Source organism: Anoplopoma fimbria, chromosome 2, assembly GCF_027596085.1.
Source record: "Anoplopoma fimbria isolate UVic2021 breed Golden Eagle Sablefish chromosome 2, Afim_UVic_2022, whole genome shotgun sequence".
NCBI classification, from domain to species: domain Eukaryota; kingdom Metazoa; phylum Chordata; class Actinopteri; order Perciformes; family Anoplopomatidae; genus Anoplopoma; species Anoplopoma fimbria.
The window spans coordinates 23,480,397-23,501,927 of NC_072450.1; the positions used below are offsets into that span (position 1 = coordinate 23,480,397).

A 21,531-nucleotide genomic window follows, 5' to 3' on the forward strand; every position below is an offset into this window, starting at 1 on the left:
GGCCGGTTTTCTGGGACACTGAGACACCCTACCAAGCATGTAGCGGGGTCACATGTCACATGACAGAGGGAGCCACCGCTTTATAAAGATCAGAGGGGAAGGGGGTGATTTCTGGAAGTTCCCTGCAATGTTTCCTGAAGGGGATAAACACTCACAAAGTTGGAAGACAAACCCAACAGAGTAGACAAAGTTTCCCTTCCCTTGTTTATGAGTTTGCATTAGAGCCTTCTTGTATATGTTACAGTAAAAGTCGCAGCCCTCAAAAGAGCATCCTTCTCTATTTTCCTTGCATGGTAAATGTCCCCCCTCCTTACTCTGGCACTGGAGCTCTGCATTCTGAAAGTCACAGCTGAAAGCAGCCATAAAGCTTATACATGGAAAAAAAAAAGTTTCCTGGGAAAGCAGTTGTGTCAGGAAATAGAAAATAAATCTGGGTGCATATATCCATTATCGGGGCACGTTATCATCAGAGGGGAGTCTGTGGAGAGAGAAGGAACCATGCTGGGTCTCTATGTGTGCAGTAAGATAGGGGAAACCAATTTTCACCTCCTCCCTCCTCATCCCCAACGCACTACTCAATTCAGCCCTCGCTAACTCTGCACAACCAGGACTAAATCATTTCATCTAAATAAGCTAGCCAAATGTTTTACACCTCTGCATATTACTGAGTGGCGATAAGGTGCTGGTTCACCATTCCCTGCAAAGCATCTCTTCTTTTCCTTATTTCTAATTTTTTTTTGTCCGCTCCATGGCCTTAACAAAGATGAGCAGGACTGTGTAAGCTTCTGTGCATGCCAGGGCTGCAGAGATAGAAAAGTGCAAAAATAAGGAGGTGAGAGTATTTTAAAACCCTGCCATTTCTTATACCCTCGACGATAAAACAACAGACAAGCCATATTTTATGTTTGCGTTAAATATTCCCATGTGCGGCACCTCTATGACAGCTTATTCTTGGGCAGATTTATCACAACCCTTATCTGCTCAACTCACCAGACAAAGGCAAGGCTCACAGCTTACACTGTAGCCCGCTGATGCCTGAGGCACAAGACAAAGCATACAATCAATACAAATCTGCAGTCCATACATCGAACAGGAGTGGGTTGACACACATCCTTCCAGCAGCCATACATCACAACTTCTAATCTAATTAGCTCCCTGAAGAGCATTACTATATCTCTCATTGCACTCTCCGCCAGAGAAAATCATATGCCATCCACGCTAAGTGTCGTTGCTCTTTGTTGTTGCTCTTAGTTGTCGTGATGAAGGGAATCTATTAATGATGTAGTACAGATTTAAGGAAATATATAATTAGTCTTAACACCAATTAATCAAGGTTCTTCATCCAGTTCACCAAGGGAAATCATTTGTACTTAATTCTAGGATCCGCTACAGTTCAATCGGGAAGATCAAAACTCTCCCTATGTTAATACCAGACAGCTAAAGCTCCCATCTAGAGCAAGATACCTCCAGTCCTTGAGTGGCTTTGTTAACAGTCAATGTTAAACAGTTTCTGAGCAGAATTGGTTTTATGTTGAGGTTTATGAGTGTACAGTCATTGGAACCAATCTGGAAAAGCCACCGTATGATATAATATAGGGATGCAAACCATAGTTTAGGATTTAAGATTATATTTTTGGAAGCAAGCTGTTCATAAAGACAATGATGTTGTATGGTGAAATGTCGCTTTTATTGCCATGTTATTCATTACTCTGTGCTAAAATGGATCCCCTTAAAATCGCATTTATGCTTTTATTTTTAGTCTGTGTGCTCCCAGTAAGAATCCATGTGGAGCCAACTGCCAAGTCCTAAAAGGACTGTATCCTAATATCATATGTATCTGCTTGAAAGGTTGGTAAGTTACATTTCAATCCTCCGTCAAAAGAGAACATATAGAAGAGAAGCATAAATAATTATTTCTGTTGGTAGGACACTTTATCATACGCAGAGCATGAATGCTGTTTTCCATCAATATCCTGCTCCAAACTAGCAAAGGTGCACACATCAACACCTGGTAGTTTCCCAGTACAACTTAGTCTTATCCACTGAGCGACCCCACCGGAGCAAGTGGGGGTTAAGTGCCTTGCTTAAGGGCACCCCAGTGGTAGTTTCTCTTCCCCAGTCTAATTTCTCATGCCTGTCCAAGAATCGACCCTGCAACCCCCCCGGTCAAAAGTTCACTTCAGCAACCTTTAGGCCACTTTCCGTTTCTTCTTGTATGTGTGCCTGTATGAATATGTCAGCCTGTCTCTGGAAACAAAGGGGAGACAGAAAAATAACATTTGCCTCAGGCTCCCAGTGGTGTGACCACCGCTCCCTCCTTCAATAAAGATCTTACATTAGAGTGGAGGAGTTTTCCCCACCCTGCAACACCACCGCATAACTCAACGCTGTCCTGAAGGATTCTGGACTGTTAAGGGTGAAAATGAAAATAGTTTCTCGCTTTGTCTAGAGTCAAATACGTGCAGGAATTAAATAGGAAGAATACATTCCCCTTTCTTTGGTTTCTTTCTCCCGAAAGGGGAAAAACGAATGACTAGATACTGGTTAAGGCAAGATTACACAAGAGGAAAATGTCAGTGGGACTAGCCCACGCTGTCACTACAGGGAAATATGACAGCATGTGCATCAGCAGCAGAAAAAGAAAGAAAAAAGCAAATGACGTGGCTGAAACTCTCGGGCCCTCTTCTTACTGATCCTGATTTTAATCCAGTGCAATGGCGTCTGGTGGATGACTAATTTAGTGAAGCTCCCAACCAACGCTCTATGTTCCAAAAGCATCTGTCAATTCATGGGGAGATAGGAGAACGCAGCATATGTAAGCATATTCGGTGGAGTCAAAATATGTTTGCTTTTCAGCCTTCTTTAACAGAAATGTCACATTAGAGGCTCCTTATCTCTTGTTGTTCTGCTTATTCCTGCATTTATCTCTCAGCTGTTTGTCAACCTGAACTTAAAGTTATCAAATCACTGTCACTATTGCTCTATTTTCATATTCTCGGAGTAAAGGCTTGATGTGTGCTTTCTCCTGATTTTTCTTTTTTGACAAAACATGTTTCCTGACACTTAGCAAATCTCTTATATGGTACTGACTGTAAATAACACATTTGTCAAAATATGTCCAACATTTATTCAAAAAAATTTACCTTTACAGTATTAAGTATTACTTTAAACATAATGATATCATAATTTCAATAATAGTCATTTAGTCATTAATGCGCACAGAACAAACACATATTTATAACATTGCTGTACTGTGTATACAGATCTTTCTGACTGGAAAGGGTGTGATGCTACAATGTGGAAAAGAGAAGAAAAACCCCTCAGAGGGACTTTTATATTTGGAGCCTTAATCTTTTCAGCACATTAGAGGTCTTGGCATTTATAAATGTGTGCAGTTACACTTTGATTCTGGTGCAAATAAATAGATGTAGCCGACAAATTGTCATCCAAACTGTGATCGCAGGTAAACTTCCAAGTGAACAGAAGTGAATGCAACCAAATGCATGTACTTAACTTCTGTACATGAGTACAGTTTTGAGTTACTTGTACTTCAATTTTATTTTAATTTCACCTCACTGCATTTCAAAGGCTAATATTTTAGTATTTTGTTTTATCTCTTTGACAACTAGTAACTTCTACAAATTATGATTTTTACAACAGAACATATTAATTAATAAAATATGATGCATTGATGAAGATCAAACTACCCAACAGTTTATAAAACAGACCAAATTAGCCTAAGTAAAATGTTACTCACACATTAGTGCATCTGTTACAATCACATAAGATGAAATGTGATCATATAATGACCACAGGAGTCACTTTCTGCAGAATGATTATTATTTCTATTAATACTTCAGTAGAAGATACTGTGCCTTCATTTTGTATGCAGAACGTTTACTTGCAACGGAGTATCTTTACCTTGTTTTAATTATTCTATTACTCGAGTGAAGGACCTGAATACTTTGTTATATGTTTGACCACCTGTGGATCATCATTCAGTCCCCTTTTATTGGCTTACTATACATACCGACGCATAATGGCCGTGCATAATGAAACAAGCGCTCGCTCTGAGGACGCCGCTGGTGGAAGACCAAGGACAGAATTAATCTGGTTTCTGTCCAAACAAGGTTAAAAAGGCATGTGACATCATCCCTGTGTGGATAATTGTCAGAGTGGATGTTATGCTCCGTCATGTGCACTCAATTTCAGGATGACAGAGATGTGCAGCAAAACAATGTAAACACAGAGGGTTTATAAATCTGCCGAAAAGACTGTGTGCATGTTGGCGTACATACACATGCTTTTTGGGTACATAAGTGAATGCATCTGGTTGCTGGAGCAGTTCAATTTAAATCTTGTGTGAATTTTTGTCTTGTCTGCTATATCTCCTATTTGCCTCCTCATTGGCAAAACTCATGCTACATTTTGCCACAGGCGTGTTGATCGAACAAATGCTTCGCAGAGAGAGAAAGGCCTGACTATCCATATTCTTTCACTTAGCAGACTATGCATATAGAGGTCACATCTGACTCCATCTCTGACTTTGTAAATATAGTCTGTGCCAGAGCAGAAAAAAATAACTGCCACAGGAAATTCAGCAAATTCAATGATAGCACAGCATTTTCAAATATCCGTCTTATCTACAGTCTTACCGTCCCACATTGAGTACAACAAAATTTGGAAATCTTGCGAAATGAGATTGGAAGACACTGACAAGACATTTCTGATAGAGTTATCAAAGATGCAATACTAGCAATGTCTCTCCCTTTCTTTGAAAATGACAGGCAATGTGATTATACTTTAGGTCAGACATCAGGTTTCAGATTCCAGTCAGTAAGTGCACACAGCGTTCTGAAAGTGACCGTATGGATGAGGTCAAACTTTAAAGCCTATATTTATTTATTTATCTATCCTCTTTTTGTTCCTCTTCCACACTCAAATGTAGACTAAGCCCTGCTTCTGGCTTTCAAATGGAGTGGACAGATTAAGCTGAGTTAGGGCCTTCTTTCCAACGATGTGTTGGCGTGGCACTTCCATCCACAGCCCCCCTCCCCCCTCTCTTTTTCTGCAAAAAACAGCAAAGAGGTGACGCATCTTTATTTCTGAAACTGGAAGGTAGCCGGAGATTAACAAATAAAAAAAAGTCAGCTTATGCAAGACAAAGAATAAACAACATTGTTGAGTTTTTTTTTCCTTCACATCTCTTATGATATATAACACATTTTGAGTGTGTTACTGTTTGTTGTGGTGGTGCTGGTGGTGGATGATGATGGATGATGACGGTGTGGGTTAGGCTATTCCAGTTAGTACTGTAGACACAAAACTGACATTTATTATACATTTTTTTTGTACACCAGATGTAATTAAGAGCTGTACAGTTACACTTGCCTCTGCTGCTCAACCAATTACAATTTAATCTGAATTGGATTAAGTGTGCAGGAGTGAAAACAGGATAAAAAAAAGAGTGCAGGAAAGGAGTACATTAGGACTAAGTTTCTACCATGAAGAGAATTTTTGGAGGTCATTTTTCTGTTCATCCTTCTTTCTCAGACACTCTCATGAGAGACTTCCCATGTTATGAAGTCTTGTTAGGCAATTATCCATTTAGCTCACAGCCAGCCAGATCGAGTAAACAAAGGCACACAGTATTTTTTAGAAGTAGTTCTAATGTAATGCAGCAGAAGGATCTTGGGGGATACTGTAAAAGAAATTACAGAACAAGCGATAAAGGAAAAAGACAAACTTAACGACTGATAGGACTGTAAATTTGTAAGATACCAATATGTTTAACTTTGACTTCCGAAGCCTCATATAAGCTTCCGCTGAACTTCAACATGAATCTCTGCATGAAGCAAGCACTTTGGCCAAAATTGTGCTACGAAGTGATCTCTTCACAGCTAACAGCTGGAATAATTACATACTTATTAGTCTGTAAAAGAACATGTCAGCATGTGAGCTTGTTTCAAGACAGACGAAATAAAAAGCAATCATTTATTGCAAGTATAGACTAACCAGTGCAAAACATTATAGCCTGAGCATCAGATGTTTGAGAGCAGCTGCTAACTTGATCCCATTGACATTCAGTATTTAGGTCAGCAAAGCTATACTCAACATTTAGAGACATAAAGACATCGATGTGCTCTTGTGACTCGTTAAGGGATTAATTTACCCCAAACTAAACTACCTTCTTAAATTAACTTTGAATTGGAATTCCACTGTAAGTGAATTATTACATTGGCGGTGTGTCAGTGACGTTGTGTGCCTCATTTGAAATATTGGATTCAGTCAAACCGGAAAAATCTGTTTGCTTCTTAAAATACACAACTTGGCATTAAAATCAGCCGAAGCACTTGTTTACGGGCAAACGCTGATTGGAGCTGGTTCACACGTACTGGTTTGACTGAAACATGTCCCAGTTTTATGCATACTGTCTTATCACAACATCACAACAGGGAGAACAAACGGACGAATTAAAAACAAGAAAGAAATGATCTCTTTGAAACATTTATTATGAAATTATAAAGGTAGAATAGCACTGTTCAAATAAAGCTTTTTTTAAAACAGAATAGGAGTTGCAGTGTACTGAATAACTGGCAGAGTTTATTTCAGATGTAATTAATGTATACCCAGCAATGAAAAAAAATAAAAAAGGAAAACGAGAAAGCACGGCAAATAAATAAATAAAACAAATGAAAAATAAAACAAGTCCATTATTGTTTAACACAGCACATTAGGCAAGATTACCAGGAGTTCAATTTACATGAAACATCTCATATATACAAGAAAGATTTACATCGATGAGGGTTACAGAGTCTTTGTGAGCTATGGGGCCCAGTGGCAAAGCAGTCAATGGCAGTCACATTTCAAGTCAAGTGTGGCTCTTTTTCTTGAGGGGGAAGGGGGCTGGGGGGAGGGGAGGCGGGGTTTGGCTTGCAATGCCATTATCACAACTATTAGTCTAGACACTGGCACACGCTAGTGACTGAGCGGCGGCCTGTATGTCACTTGACACAACAAACCCGACAACAAGGACGCGTCCCCCTCCGGGTTTTGTCATGTCAGGACATACAGCACCACTTTGCCCATCTTTTCACACACACACACACACACACCCCGTCTCTCTAATGATAAGGGGAGAGGGGATGGTAACGGCTGGGGGGGGATACGTGCTGAACACAAAGCACCCGCATCTGTCACAAATAATCTGGACACAAAAGTGAACACACTCCTTGGTGATTTAGCATCGCATGTAACTGCATTGACCCCAATAAAGCATAGGTGAGAGGTGTGGGCTAGAGACGGGGGGGGAGAGATTAGGAGTGGGTGGAGGGACTAGGTGAGGGGTGGAGAGGAGAGATGGGTTGTTGGGGTGGGGGGTGGCAGGGCAGTCAAACAATGAAGTAGCATCATAACTTCATCTTTTTTATATCATCTTCTTTCTTGGAGACAACAAGTAGTCAAGAAACATTTTCTTCCACCCTCTACTCTTGTACAGCATAAATCTGACAGAATTCAGATGAGGTGTTGATACTGTAAGTGTTTGGAGCTGCAGTTTGTCTTTTTTTTCCTCATCATGCAGTGTTGGGAGAAAAATACGAAGCTAGTATGTCAACTTGATTGATTGCCTCAGAAAAATGGGAAATGTGTTTTGTGGATTAGCGAAAAACATGGAGATGAATTAAGTAATGAAAGCCGCGATGACTTTGGTTTTTGTGCATGCAAAACACTCATTCCACAAAGCAAACCCCCTGAAGATTGATCATCAATCAATTTGCTTTGAGAAATTGAGGACATGGATGATGAATTTGAAATAAATGGGTTGCCAGCGGAAAGTGATGGACAAACAACAAACCCAGAAAGAAAAGAATCACGTACAGTAGCCTATGCGCGCACACGCAAGGCATTTTGATATATGACAGTATTTGTATTATCAAAATCGTATTGTTGAAATTTCAACAGTGCAATGATGAAGAGAGTTATCTCAACACGTGTATGAAAATGGTTATGACAGAAATGAAAATTAATAAAAAATGCTCACAAAAAAAGATAATTCATTCCTGGTAACTTGCCATCATCTGTGTTTTGGCAATACTGTCCCTGGCAGTTATAGACAACACCGAAAAAAACCAAAAGGCTATAAATAAATAAATATATTAAAATCAGTGGCACTTCATTTTTCTCAACAGAGGGAAATAAAAACATATAAATGAACTCCATAGTTCAGCCAGTGCACCAACAGGGAGCTTTGATTTATTTTGTTGTTTTGTGCAGACAAAACTGGATCCCCTTGGGGCAATAATCTACTCTGGTAGCACTCACACCCACTACCTTAGTATAGCCCGCAATCCATTTCATTTCCTTTTACCCACCTAGACACAGAAGACATGACAAGTTTTTTAAAGAAACCCAATGTTCTCTGCAGCAAAGAGCCCTGCAAATCCTCCACTGATGATTTGAAGCTTTGATAGAAACTTCACTCACAGACTTATTGGCTTATGATCACCTGATAGCTACATTTGTTTTTGAGGATCTGCTACATTTTAAAATAAGCGATCACAGTATGGGTTACGCTTCTTGCATTTACCGGTAGCTTGCTTAATCATTGGCGACAGACCCAATTGTAGACAAATATTTTGTTAATTCAAGTATTTTTGTTATTTATCCAGCTTAAGCATCTATTCATATGCACAGAATGTGTGAGATTTTACAAGTTGGCGTCCTTATTTTTCAAGAAAATTTCAAATTCCAACGGAACATCTTCCTTCAAAAGTGTCATGGACGTGTACAATATATGATATCACAAACACAGCATCCTGAAGAAGTGGCAGGATAGCTGAGGAGGAGGATGTATGATCACAGTCGGCAACAATCACTAGCCTCTCTCCATCTTCCTCTTTCATATCGCCAAACTCCGTGTCAGCACAACCCAGAAGATATTGCAACAGACTTTTCCCCTCAGGTGCAACATTGTCATAGTTCATTAATCTTCTCAAACTTCTCCTGCTGCCATCAGCCCCCGTACGTACTACTAATCCCCTTATTAATGTGGCAAATGAACCTGCACATGAAGGACGACTCCCCCAAGGCTCCATAATTACAATGGTCTGTACAAACTCCTGTTTGCAAAGAATGTCCATTCATTAAATGCACTGACAAGAGAACTTCAGGAATACCCTGCTAAAGATACCCCGTTCTTCCTCGCATAGTCCCTCTCTCTTGCCCTGCTCTATAAAAATATACTTATATAAATACTGCATTCACTCTAATATCTCACTTTTTGCTTATATTTAGTTGAATGATACCGTAATACAAATTTAATTTCAATGTACTGGTAACTCAGAGATATGCAAGTCGGACACAGACAGAAAAATTTTTGTGATATAAAACATCAAAACATCAACCGATGTGTTGATGTTTTATACGTGCTGTAACTATAGCAAAGCTACTCAAAAGGGAGCTGTTATACTGCGTCCCAAGAGCTAAGGCATGGCTTGTGCTGCAGAAGTGCACATCATGTGGGCTTACTGAACTGTAGGTACAGACTTCCTTTTAGTGCTCGCATCTTCTCTGCCAAGCAAGAAAAACACACTAATAACCCAAAGCAATAAAGCCATTTTGCACAGAGGCGTTTCAGGCCACATGGTCGCACAACTGAAAGCCCTACGTAATGGCCCTTATTGTGCATTCTAGCATATGATGTATATTACCATAACAAAGCGAGTGTGAAGAGGACGCATCTTGTGTATCTGTAAGGATGTACACGAGTCTATTGCATATATGCTCTCTCAGTATTCAGACTTAAATTCACATTCACCCTGGGATTCTGTTAATGTTAGTGGTGACGTGCGAGAACTTAAAATATGGATTGTAATCGATGTAGCACTTGTCACACACCACCATCTCCGTGACTGCTTTCACATCCTGCACCCTCAGTGAAAGCATGTTAATGTGTCCACAACATGGGGCCTTGGGATCTGATGCACCGTACACGGTTAATGCGTAGCCACCGGGCTCGTGTTCTGTTAGTGAACCAAATCTACGTCTCCCCACAAGACCACTGAAAGGGAGAGAGTAAGACTGATAGTGAAACGGCTGCGATTATACTTGATTTCTTGGATGCTCGTGAAACTAGGACAGTGTTTTCATGTTTTTTTTTTTTTTTTTTTTCTCCCTCAGTGTTGTTTACACTAACGTAGGTCCCTGGAGGGTAAATAATAAGTGGGGGCGAAAAAAAAAAAAGGAAAGGAAAGGCAAGGATTGCTTCTATCGCTATCAGCAAAGTTTGGGGTCTGTATGAAGCCAATTCCAGGAGGCATTTTTCTGTGATGACACTGTTGTAGATGTCTGCTATTTCCACACACTGTGTTCTGTATTCTCTGAGAGGAAGACACCGCTGAAACCTGCATGCTTTGCTGTCGTTCTCCACCTCTTCACCTACCCCGCCTTCTTGTTCATCAATTCCCTTTCAGTTTCCTTATTTATTGATTGGTGCTGATGTTGCATAGACGTGACTCACGAGAACCGGAGCAAAATGGCTTTTAAAAATCTTAGAGAGAAGGTCAGTTTTAAAAGCTATTGCCCTCAGCTTCCCACATCTCCTTCTCTTGAACGTCGGCTTTCACTTAATTGCTTATTTTGTGTCAACTTCAGGGTGATCGATGGTGGTTTGTCACTTGTAAGGCAACAGCGAATGCAAAATTTCATCGTATATACCCTTGTGATGCTTTATTTAATATCGCACCGGACTGGACTCATTTTGAAATGCAGGACATCAAACCCCATTTTAAATCTGGAAAATAAATGGTTATAAATTTAGATGATATTGACATTTTTTTTCATCTATGTATGTATAAGAAATCTTTTAATAATGCAGTTCTTATCTTTTTCCAAAGCGCTCCTTCTCTGCGGGGAATATGATATGATAATCCTATGATATTACCTTTTGGATATACTGTCTGTTTAAAGATTCACTCAAAAGTAATTGGTATTTTTTTGGCTTTTACCTTCTTTTTTTTTTTTAAACTACAGCTCATCTCCTCTCTGTTTTTATTCAATACGCAGGCAGAATTCAAAAAGGAATTAGAGATACTGGATGAAGTTCTACTTATCAATACTCGTGAAATAGAGATGACATGCGCATGCCAATACAAATGGTGGCATTGTGCAAAACAATCAAAGTATGGATGTAGCAATGACATTGATAACATACCCTGCTTTATCAAGTAAGACGTGTCAGTGCAATCGTTTCACCACAATCAATAACTGCCATTTAACCTCAAATCTGAAGTGGGCTCCTTTTAAGTGCGATGCTTTGGAATAATTATGACTGAGAACCAACCAGATAGTGTTCATTACAAACCTCCAAAGAACGATATTAGCAAATAGTGGAAAGGTAGAAAATGACTTTTTCCTTCTAGTAATAATGAAATGAAGATAAGAAAGTGTTCCCTTGTGTGCAGTCAAATATATTAGTGCATATTCATTTGAGTAATCCATGGGTACTGCCAAAGGAAGGGCTATCTCACTTCCTCTGGACTTTTCATGCGAGTGAGCGTTATATCTGGAACTAAATAATATAGTTGAATCAATAAATAAATACTGATTTGATTATGATTTGATTTATGAATGACATGATAATAAGAGGTGATGCTTATGCTTCATGTTTCAGATCTAAAAATAAGTTACAATGGGGATTGGCAAGACACATGCTTTGTGTCATTAAGGAGTGAAAAGAAAGGAGATTAAGACAATTTGAGGTTGTTTTCAACCCTCTGCTTTTAGAACAATTACATCTGCACTCTACAAAAGTACACAGAAAATCATGAATCAAAGTGTGCAGAACATTTCGGAGGAAGTTGCGTGAGCCAAAGTATCTGAAACGGTAAATCATTTATATCATCAGTGGGAGCTATATAGACGACGCCGGCTCCGTTTGTGTGCTTCTTTGAATCATCTGTCAGGATTATTGATTCCAATAAATCGTGTGTGGTATTGTGGGATGACTGAGCAAATCAATGAAGTTGTGCTTACAGTATAGTGTCATATCTCATGTGTCCCCCTCTGGGCTTGAACCCCCCCCCCACCACCACCACCACCACCGCCATCACCCATTTCATCGCCTTGTCTCGTCTCCGTCTCACTCACACATCACCAACCACACGCACGCTCTCACACACGCACACACACACACACACACACACACACTCTCCAGCCTCGCCTGGCAAATGACGCCAAACTGAATGCCTCTTTTGACTGCTACCTCTCGCACAGAAACGCATTAAACGCAACCCCAGATGCAGTGACCCGGAGGTACGCATCGATGGCAGCCGCACAGTGTCGCCCCTGTAATTCCTCTCTCTCTCTCTTTCTCTCTCTCTCTCTCTCTCCGGATAGATCTTATCACTCACATCTCTAACTGCCATTATCAATCTTCCCTGTGCAGCCTCTACATCATTAGGCGAGAGTATTTCACTAAGAACACCAAAACAGGTTTCACTCCTTTCTTCTCCTCCCTTGCATTTATAAGTCCACTGCAGGTTGGCGTGTTGCCAGGCTGTGCCATGCAGCTCAACACTGCCACCCAAAGGTTCAGTACCACCACCCATCAAGCATGACCCACTGTGAACGCTCACTCTGCCTCCCCTTTTTTTTTTTTTTTTTTTTCTCTCTCTCTCTCTCTCTGTCTCTCTCCCCCCCCTCTTTTTCTGTATTTGTCCACGTGTGTTCCAACTGTGTGTTGTGAAGTAGTGCTTTATTAGCAGAAAAATTAATAAGGCTTTGATAAAAAGCAGCATGGATTACGTTGAAATTTGAGGCTCATTATTGGCTAATCCGTTTTGAATTGGATGCGTATCAAGTTCCAGACAAGCTTCAGTCAGTCCGCTAGTGTGCTTTGAGAGGAGGCATTTAATTCGAGTTTAGATGATGTGGCAAAGCCTACGGTGACATTCACAATAGCACCGCAGCAGGCCAATTATTGACTGTTGTTATTGCTGCAGGTGTTGAAAAGGTTACAAAGTCTTTTGTGATATAATAATACACATCAAAACAAATAGTAAAATAATAATAAAAATAAATAATAAAATAAAAACATGAATACACTCAGAGTTGTATGAGGAGGTGAAGTCAGCAAATTTTTGGGGAAAAATGTGTGCAGCGACTATCTGATGAAAACGGTAATCGGAGTAGATATAGGCAAGAAAAAAATGTTTCTTTCACAAAGAACATTGAGTCACATTAATGTTATGTTGGTACATTTTACCAGTGATCTAACCTTGGTGCTGAATAGACGAAAAAAGGCAAGGCAATCCCTCACCCACTTGCATTTTTGTTAAATATGAATTAAATATATAGTAGTGACAAAACATCAGTCTATAATTATTCCCCCAAAATTATGCATGTGATTGTTGAGTCCATATTCAACTCCATTAATTAGCAGTTTGACTTACTTTTTCTCTTTTTTTTTTAAGTTTGAGAAATAGTGGAACTTGCTGAAACCGTATGTCTCCTGCACTCTTTTTTTCTGTTGCTTCACAGTAACTTAGAGTGAGTCTCTAATCTAGACTGGCACTTTAGCACTGTGGAACAGGGCAGTTATAGGCAGTACTTATAGACCAGTAAAAGTGCTCTTTTACCTGCTGTCTGGTGTGCATGGGTCCCTTCGTCTTGAACCCTCCTTGGGAGCTGCACTCTGAGGCACTGAAGTGGTCGGAGCTCGTGGAGGACCTCTTGGAAAGGGTGTCACAGCCTCCGACAAATGTGTTATCCAATGGGAGCTCCTGAATCACGTGATGCTTCTTCACGGAGACCGGCGTGTCGGCCTTGAGGTGGAAGGCCGACTGCGGCGAGGCGGACTTGTAGTGCCGGGCCAGGTCTGGGCTGCTGGGTTTGAAGGTCGTGGTAGGCGTGGCATTCCAATCGAAGCGTCCAATCCCTTGCTCCTCCAGCTCGGTGGGCAGGCTGATGGTTCCGTTGATCGGCTCGTGGGCAGGGTCGTCGGGCTTGTTCCCCTCGATGGTGACAAAGTTGAGCAGGGAGCTTTTCGGGGACTTCCTTTTCTTGCGCTTCTTCTTCTTGTTCTGCTTGTTCTCCGTGTTGGGTGACATCCACTCAGCCCCCTGCTTTTTCCTCTGCGCAGCCTTGAACCTGGAGGCATGGCGGCAGCGCAGGAGCACAGTGACAAAGATGACAATAATCACCACTAAGGCGCCGGTGACAAAGGCTATCATTATGGTTAAATAGTCGCCGCTTTGATAAGTCTCACTGTTTTCACCAATGTTTCGGTCAATCGGGGTCTCCATGGTGCGTCGGATGAGATCGTAGATGAGCGTTGAGTTGCCCACGGTGTCATTGACATACAGGAACACTAGCACCAGCGTATGGAGGGATTTGGGATACCCGAGGTCACTGATATTGACCACTAATCTGTGTAAGCCTATGTCAGTCACAGCAGGTTTTTCCTCCAGCGTAATATTCCCTGTGACAGGGTCAATTCTGAACAGACCTTTGTTGTTCCCACTCACAATGGTGTATTTGAGTTCTGCATTCATCCCCGTGTCACCATCTACAGCGAACACCTCTGCTACCACAGACCCCGGGATGGAGGAGAGAGGGACGAGCTTGAAGGACGTGTTGGAGGGGGTAGATGACGATGGGGGTGTTGTCGTTCACGTCGATGACGTTGATGGTCACCTTGGCGGCCGAGGAGCAAGGGGGCCTGCCACTGTCCACGGCCCTGACATCGAAGGTGTAGGAGCTCTGCTGCTCCCTGTCAAACGACACGTTGGATTTTATCACCCCGGAGTAGGGATCCAGTATAAAGTTCTCATTGTCATTCAGTATGGACAGAGAAACGGCAGCATTTTCTCCCGCATCTGAATCCGTCACCGTTATCACCCCCACTGTGCTGTATTTAGGAAGATTCTCCGACACAAAGAACTGAAAGTGGTTGTGCGTGAACTTGGGGTTGTTATCGTTCTCATCCAGCACGGTTACAATAACGGCCGCCTGCGTTTGCAGAGGGGGTGTCCCGTTGTCTCTCGCCGTTATCGTGAAGAGAAACCTGTCCTGATCCTCCCGGTCAAAAACTCTGGAGGCAGTCAGGACCCCCGTTTTGCGGTCGAGATCGAAGAACGACGCGTTCGGGCCCAGCTGATAAACTATCTCTGCGTTTTTTCCGCTGTCCTCGTCTGTGGCGGTCAGAGTAGTGAGGAACAGGTCACGCTTGTTGTTTTCCATGACGGCCAGCTCGATGACTGGCTGAGTGAAAATAGGCGGGTTGTCATTCTCATCCTCCAGCCTCACTCTTACCAAGGCAGTCTGATTCAAGCTGGGTTTCCCAGAGTCGGAAGCCACGATTTTAAAGTTGTATTCCTTTGTCCCCTCGTAGTCGAGCAGCGCAGAGGTCTCTAGCAGATACTGGTTATCGTACACGGCCTTGAGATGGAAGGGCACATCCTTCTCTATGAAGCATATGACCTTGCCGTTGATGTCTGTGTCTTTGTCTGACACCGTGATGAGAGCTATCTTGGTATTGATGGGATCCTTCTCTGAGAGGAAAACAGTGCCATTAATGGGGCTGATTATGTATCGCAGGTCTATATTAGGCGGATTGTCATTAACATCAGTCACATTTATGGTAACAGTAGCTCTGGCAGGACTGGAGCTGCCATCGCTGGCTAAAACAGAGAGCTTATGAATAGCAGTCTCCTCTCTGTCCAGGAGCCTCTGCACTGTAATTAGGCCAGATGTTGTGTTTAATGCAAAGAGCCTTTTAGTAGCAGGAGACACCTGAGTCCCAAACACATAACGTATCTCCGCATTCGCCCCTATGTCTGCGTCTGTGGCCAGAAGCTGCACAACAGACGTGCCAATAGGGGAGTTCTCTGGTATATGCACCTCTATCTGACTATCTTTAAACACAGGCCTGTTGTCATTGACATCCGTCACCGTTACTTGCAGAATGGCAGTGCTGGATTTCTGCGGACTGCCCCCGTCCTCCACTTTGATCTTCATCACATATGTATCCTTCTGCTCTCTGTCAAGATTCTGCTGCACAATGAGCTGGGGCCACTTCTCCCCCTCAGGCGTTTCGACTATGTCTAAGCCGAAGGCACTCTGCCCGTTGATCAGCTCGTATTTGTGGACACTGTTGGGGCCAGTGTCCGGGTCAGTGGCAGAAGGAATGGCAAATCGGCTGTTAATGAGCGTGTTCTCGGGGATGGAGATGTTGATCACAGGCGACGGGAACATGGGGGCATTATCATTTGTGTCTTTGACAATTATTTTGATCTTAATCAGCCTGAAATAGTCATTAGGGAGGATGACCACTTCAATTTCAAAGGAGCACTCGCTGTCCTCAAACGAGGGACCGGGGCACAACTTCTCCCTGTCGATTCGGTTTGATGTAGTGAATATCTCGCCCGTGCTGCTCAGAACGCGCACCAGTGGGTTATCTCCAGCTTTGGAGACGAGCCGGTACACAAGATTGGCACTTGCTCCGGTGGCAGCATTTGTGTGGGAAATGTTTAGGTCCTTTGGTATGTTTCCAATGAGGACATTTTCTTGCAATTCCTCCCTGATGGGGTAGATTAGCTCTTGGGCTATTGACGGATCTAGCCATATGCAGGCAAGCAGGGCGCCCAACAGGTAATAGTCTTTTAGATCCATGACAGCGTGAATGTGTTTCCAGCCTTCACAACTCAAAAAGGTGTCTTTCTATGCGGCGTCGTTACAGGCAGCGACTCCTTGCATGTGATGGCAGGAATCTTCCACGGTAAAACCTACAAATACATGACAGAGTTGATCTTCAGTGAAATAACTTTGCCATGCACAGTCATATAAATAGAATTAAGCAACAGCCCACCCATCTCACAGTCGGCTGTTTTGTCTACTTTATTTTAATTTTTTTGCTACATGATTCACTATTATATCTGCCCATAGGACTTTATAACAATTCATAGGAGAGAAAGAAAAAAAAAACAACAATAACACTGCAGCAACCATTAAGGCAGCCATTCATGTCTGTTGCTCCCTTAAGAAATCCTCCACATTTAACAGTCACTCAGAATTTCCAGCGTCTCAAACCCCCATTGCCCCAAACTTCACAACACATTACACACTAGTATTAATTTTACACTGAGATTGCCGAAATTAAAGAGCTTTAGCTGTGTGTGTGTGGGGGGCCCCAAACGAATGCATGCGGATGAATGAAGCCTGCAAAATGAGCTCAGACAGAATTTGAATTCTTAGTGAGCAACTGAGACCTTATTCTCATCGTACATACCCAAATCCGTTAGAGCACAGGAGGAGAAAAAAAAAGAAACTGGAGTGTGTCAGCTCATAGTCTTCTCCTCCAGTGTGGATGCAAGCTTATTCAGGTAAAGATATCCTCCTCAAGCTGTGGGTCCAGGAAAGATGAAAAAAAAAATATATATATATATATATATATATATATTCGCCCCGCAGGAGTAATCAGACTCAAGAACAGGTTTGGAGCAAAAGCAGCTGGTCGCACAAACTGGGATAAATAAGAGGCTGCAAATGTCGCAGTTCCGTTTCCCCCATTTAACTTCAGGAGCGGACAGGATCTAATCTGTGCGACCTGCAGTGATTGCGTCGCTGTCCAGCAGACACGGCCAGGTGATCAGCGGCTTGTGGTGTCTTCCATTAGAACCGGTCCTCCAAAAACTGTTCTCATCTCCGGTACACGTCCCGAGGAAACCGGTGGGTGTCTTCTCTTTTTTTTTTTTTTTTTTTTTTTTTTTTTATATATTACCCCCCCCGGCTACCTGTTAAGGTGAAGGCGCAGACTAGGCGAACGCAAGAGGAGACACCGGTGTCCCGTCATGTCTCAAGTTCATCAGCCGGCAAAGACACAAGGTTAAAAAAAAAAGAAGATCGTGAAGGCGTCTGAGCAACACAAAAATGAAAAAAGAAGAGAGAGAGAGAGAGAGAGAGAGAGACAGGGGATCTCAGAGTCGATCCCACTTGGAAGTGCCAACCAAAAAAATATGAAAAAGCTTGTTCAGTGTGACACCGATGCGCAGCGTGTATGTGCCGTTTATCCTTGCACTCTCACTCCCGGAGCAGAATATCTTGCACTAACTCTGTGTAAACCCATAGGAGGGGTGGTGAAGTACACCACACCGACGCCTCCACCCCGCCGACCCCCGTCATTGGACGCCGCTCCTCTCTTTCAGTGGCGTCGGCGAGCCCGAGCGGCGACGGGATTGGCCCGGAGTCACGTCACTCCGATGCGGGGAGCGGAGGGCTGTCCGCGGTGAGATGCTCCGTGAAGATGCTGCAGGCTGCAGAGACGCTTAACCGAAAGAAGAAGAAAAAAAAAAAAAAAAAAAAAAAACCCGTGGCTGGAGTGTGTGTGTGTGTGTGTGTGTGTGTGTGTGTGTGTGTGTGTGTGTGTGTGTGTGTGTTGGGGGGGTGATGATGATGATGATGATGACGCCGATGAGAACGAGGACGATGAAGCTGCTAGTGCTGCTGATGATGATAACGTAGTAAAACAGAGTGATTGTCCTCTAGCTTTTTTACGCTGTTGATGATTATATAAAAAGGCAGATAGCAGTCGTTGCCTCTAAAAGGGAGAAGACAGAAGACTAAGTCAACCTGTTAGGCTGTTGTCAGGTAGGATGCACTAATTGGGGTGGACACACTGAAAAAGCCACAAGACTGAACCACATGAAACAGATGAACTGCAAGTATGACTTGCTTAGAATAAACACAGTCACACATATAGGCTGACAATTCAAGCCTTGTGGAAGAGGTCTCTAATAATTGCACACAGAGAAGCCGTTGTCTAAGCATGTTTGCACGGGGTGCATGTTCACTCCCCGTGCGCCACGCTCGCCATGCCCCTCCGGCCCAGTCATCAGAATTTGTCCCTTAGAAATAACCTTGACAGTTATCCCCGTCATCAAAGCCACACAGCAGCGTGTGGTGCGAGCCCTTTGCGTAATGGGGCGAACTGCGTCTCTCTTTTTTTCTTTTGTGTTTTAAAGTTTGCCGCCTCGTGCCGGGAGCTGTTGAGATCTGAGGAGGCTGAGATGTGACTCACTCGGCAAGTTCCAGAGCAACAAGAGGAGGCTGAACTGTGCAACTCAGCCGACTAACCTCCAGCCCCCCCCCAAAATAATGACATGTCAGAAGTGGCACAATGCGACTGGAAAACGACAGATTTAATAACATGGAAATCAGAGTCAACCGTCCACATCCAGCCATCCTTTAATGCATACTGCCATCCAATCATTACTTAATTTCAATGCAGTAGATAACCCTCAATTTCATCCACGGCTCTCTCTTTCTCTGCCTGTGCTGCTGCTGCTGCTGCTGCTGCTGAGACAGACAAGCTGTTGAGCCCAAAAAGAGGCCTGCCATGGTGAACACTGCCATCTTGAGGTGCTTTGACACAAATGCCTGAACTGTCCTGTGAGCTTTGAAGCTTCAGAAATCAAATGACTACACATTCATGAACCAACACTTTAGCGTGCATGTGCTTCGACAACTGCGGCATCAGAATAAAAGGGAGCAGTTAGTGACTCAGTAGGGAGCAGTAAGTGTGAACAAAGAGACAGCAGAAGTGAGAATTCGCCCCGTGTGTTGGCAAACGGCGACGGGAGTGATGCAAAATGACCCACACACTGTTGAGGTGAGAACTAGGCTGCCGTTGTCTCCTGAGAGGCTGGCTTACTGCCTGGTCAGCAGTCCATTATCACAACCAACCTGATGGCCTGACCTTTCTGCCTCTGGATGCAGCCGTCAGTGTCCTTTGCTGGGAGAGAGCAGCTAGAGGAGTGATCTGTCACATCAGTTTAAAGTCTGACACCCTGACGTGGAGGGAAAAGTGACAACGTTACCGTCTACAGTGGTGGAACGCCGTCTTGCCCGACCGGCCTGCTGGAGTCATTAGGAAACGCATCTCTAGCTTTAACTTCTTTCGCCGGGAGTGTGCTGCTGCGAAACAAGAGTCACGTTTTGATTTAATAGGACTTTCCAACGTTGCCAGGGCTCTGAGGTGTTTGTGTGTGTTAGTGCAGGGCTCATTACACAGTGATTGTGATTATTACTGGACAGATAGCACACTTTGAAAGCCAGAAATCCCCAACATCTTGTGAAGACACTTGTATTGATCACTAAATCTACCAATCCCCCCACAGACGTATAATGGTCATTTTGTGTCTTGGGTGAGTAAAATCTTCTATATGGGTACTTAAAGATATGTTGATCTTCGCAAGCTTTTATTATCCAAATTGTGGAAATTTCCCCGCTGCGGGACTAATAAAGGATTATCTTATCTTATCTTATCTTATGAATGGTTTCTTCTGTGATTATTTCTCACGTGACCTTGACTCGAGACACCAAAAGGGGCCTAAATCAGCAGACGCAGCGACTGCATAGCTCCTAATTCTAAATTTACCCCGTCTCTCAGGTTTGTGATCTCCTTATTTAGTCTGTTTTGAACCGGCTGCAGCTAATGTTTCTGCCAGTCAAGTTCCTGACAAGTGATGAATAATGTAGTATGCTAAATTATGCTCTAGGTCCTCCGGTGTTCCTCCTACGATCTCATATTGAAGAGAGAGCCTAAGGGAAGGGTCCAAACCTAAAGCCTTATGATTTCCTATATACAGATGCAGTCAATCACACTATTCACCTTGATTCTCACACTGACTTATTGACTTGTTCGTGCCGTTGAATTGGCCTCATGAATAATACAAGGAACAAATATGTTTATTTTCCGGGTCCGATAAAGTACAAGGTCAAACAGGTAATTCATGCATTTTCTAACTTAAATAAGGGTCTGAGGAGCCGGAGGTGGATAAATTGAAACTGTTCGTGTCGCAACTTTGGAGTTGATGCGCAGCCAAGAAGCAACAAACACGCCTGAAAGCTGAAGCCAATGTGGTTTGTCTGTGTGAGTGCAATTGAAGCCTTAATAAAACAGCTAACACCTAACATTGATTTTAACCTTTTTCAATGCATTATTTGTATGCTTGTGGAACATTCTATCACCTTCCCAGAACATCACAGAGAGAATACTGTTGTCACTGCAACATGATGTTTTAATAACAACTCTCCCTCGTGAGAAAAATTGGCCTCACTGTGTGGATGTTCTCACGGAGAACACTGTCTACAGCCGTAACAGAGTTCTTCAATATGACAAATTTTATCAGGAGAAGAACGAGTCCCACTGACTATTTTTTTTAAAAAGAGTTTGTGTGTCACGTTGCACTTTTGAAACAAAAATTCTTCCTCTAGACAAGCTGATGGAAGTTAAAAATGTGGTTTGAAGCATCGGTGTACCTTTTTTCTTAACAGGATATAACATTAATCGAGGTGAAGAGCTTCTTGTTGGAGGGTTTATGCGAGCAGCAACATAAGTCTTAAAAGCCAAACTGCACGGGCTGAGCCTTAATTGTTTTAATCCCTCATCAGGTAGGCTGCTAGCCATTCTATACATGTGTGTACTTCTCACTTAGTGCAACCTAATAAGAACATTTTATGTTTTAACATAAT

At 42.7% G+C, this 21,531-nt stretch overlaps 1 protein-coding gene across 1 annotated transcript in view; it reads right to left on the minus strand.

Annotated features, from left to right (window-relative positions):
* The window catches only part of LOC129106361 (protocadherin-9), a 183,695-nt gene extending 167,024 nt beyond the window's left edge, over positions 1-16,671 (minus strand). The window contains 2 exon segments of the mRNA XM_054617753.1: positions 13,638-14,643; positions 14,645-16,671. Coding sequence (XP_054473728.1) covers positions 13,638-14,643; positions 14,645-16,671 — 3,033 coding nt within the window.
* Between the last annotated feature and the right edge of the window lie 4,860 nt (positions 16,672-21,531).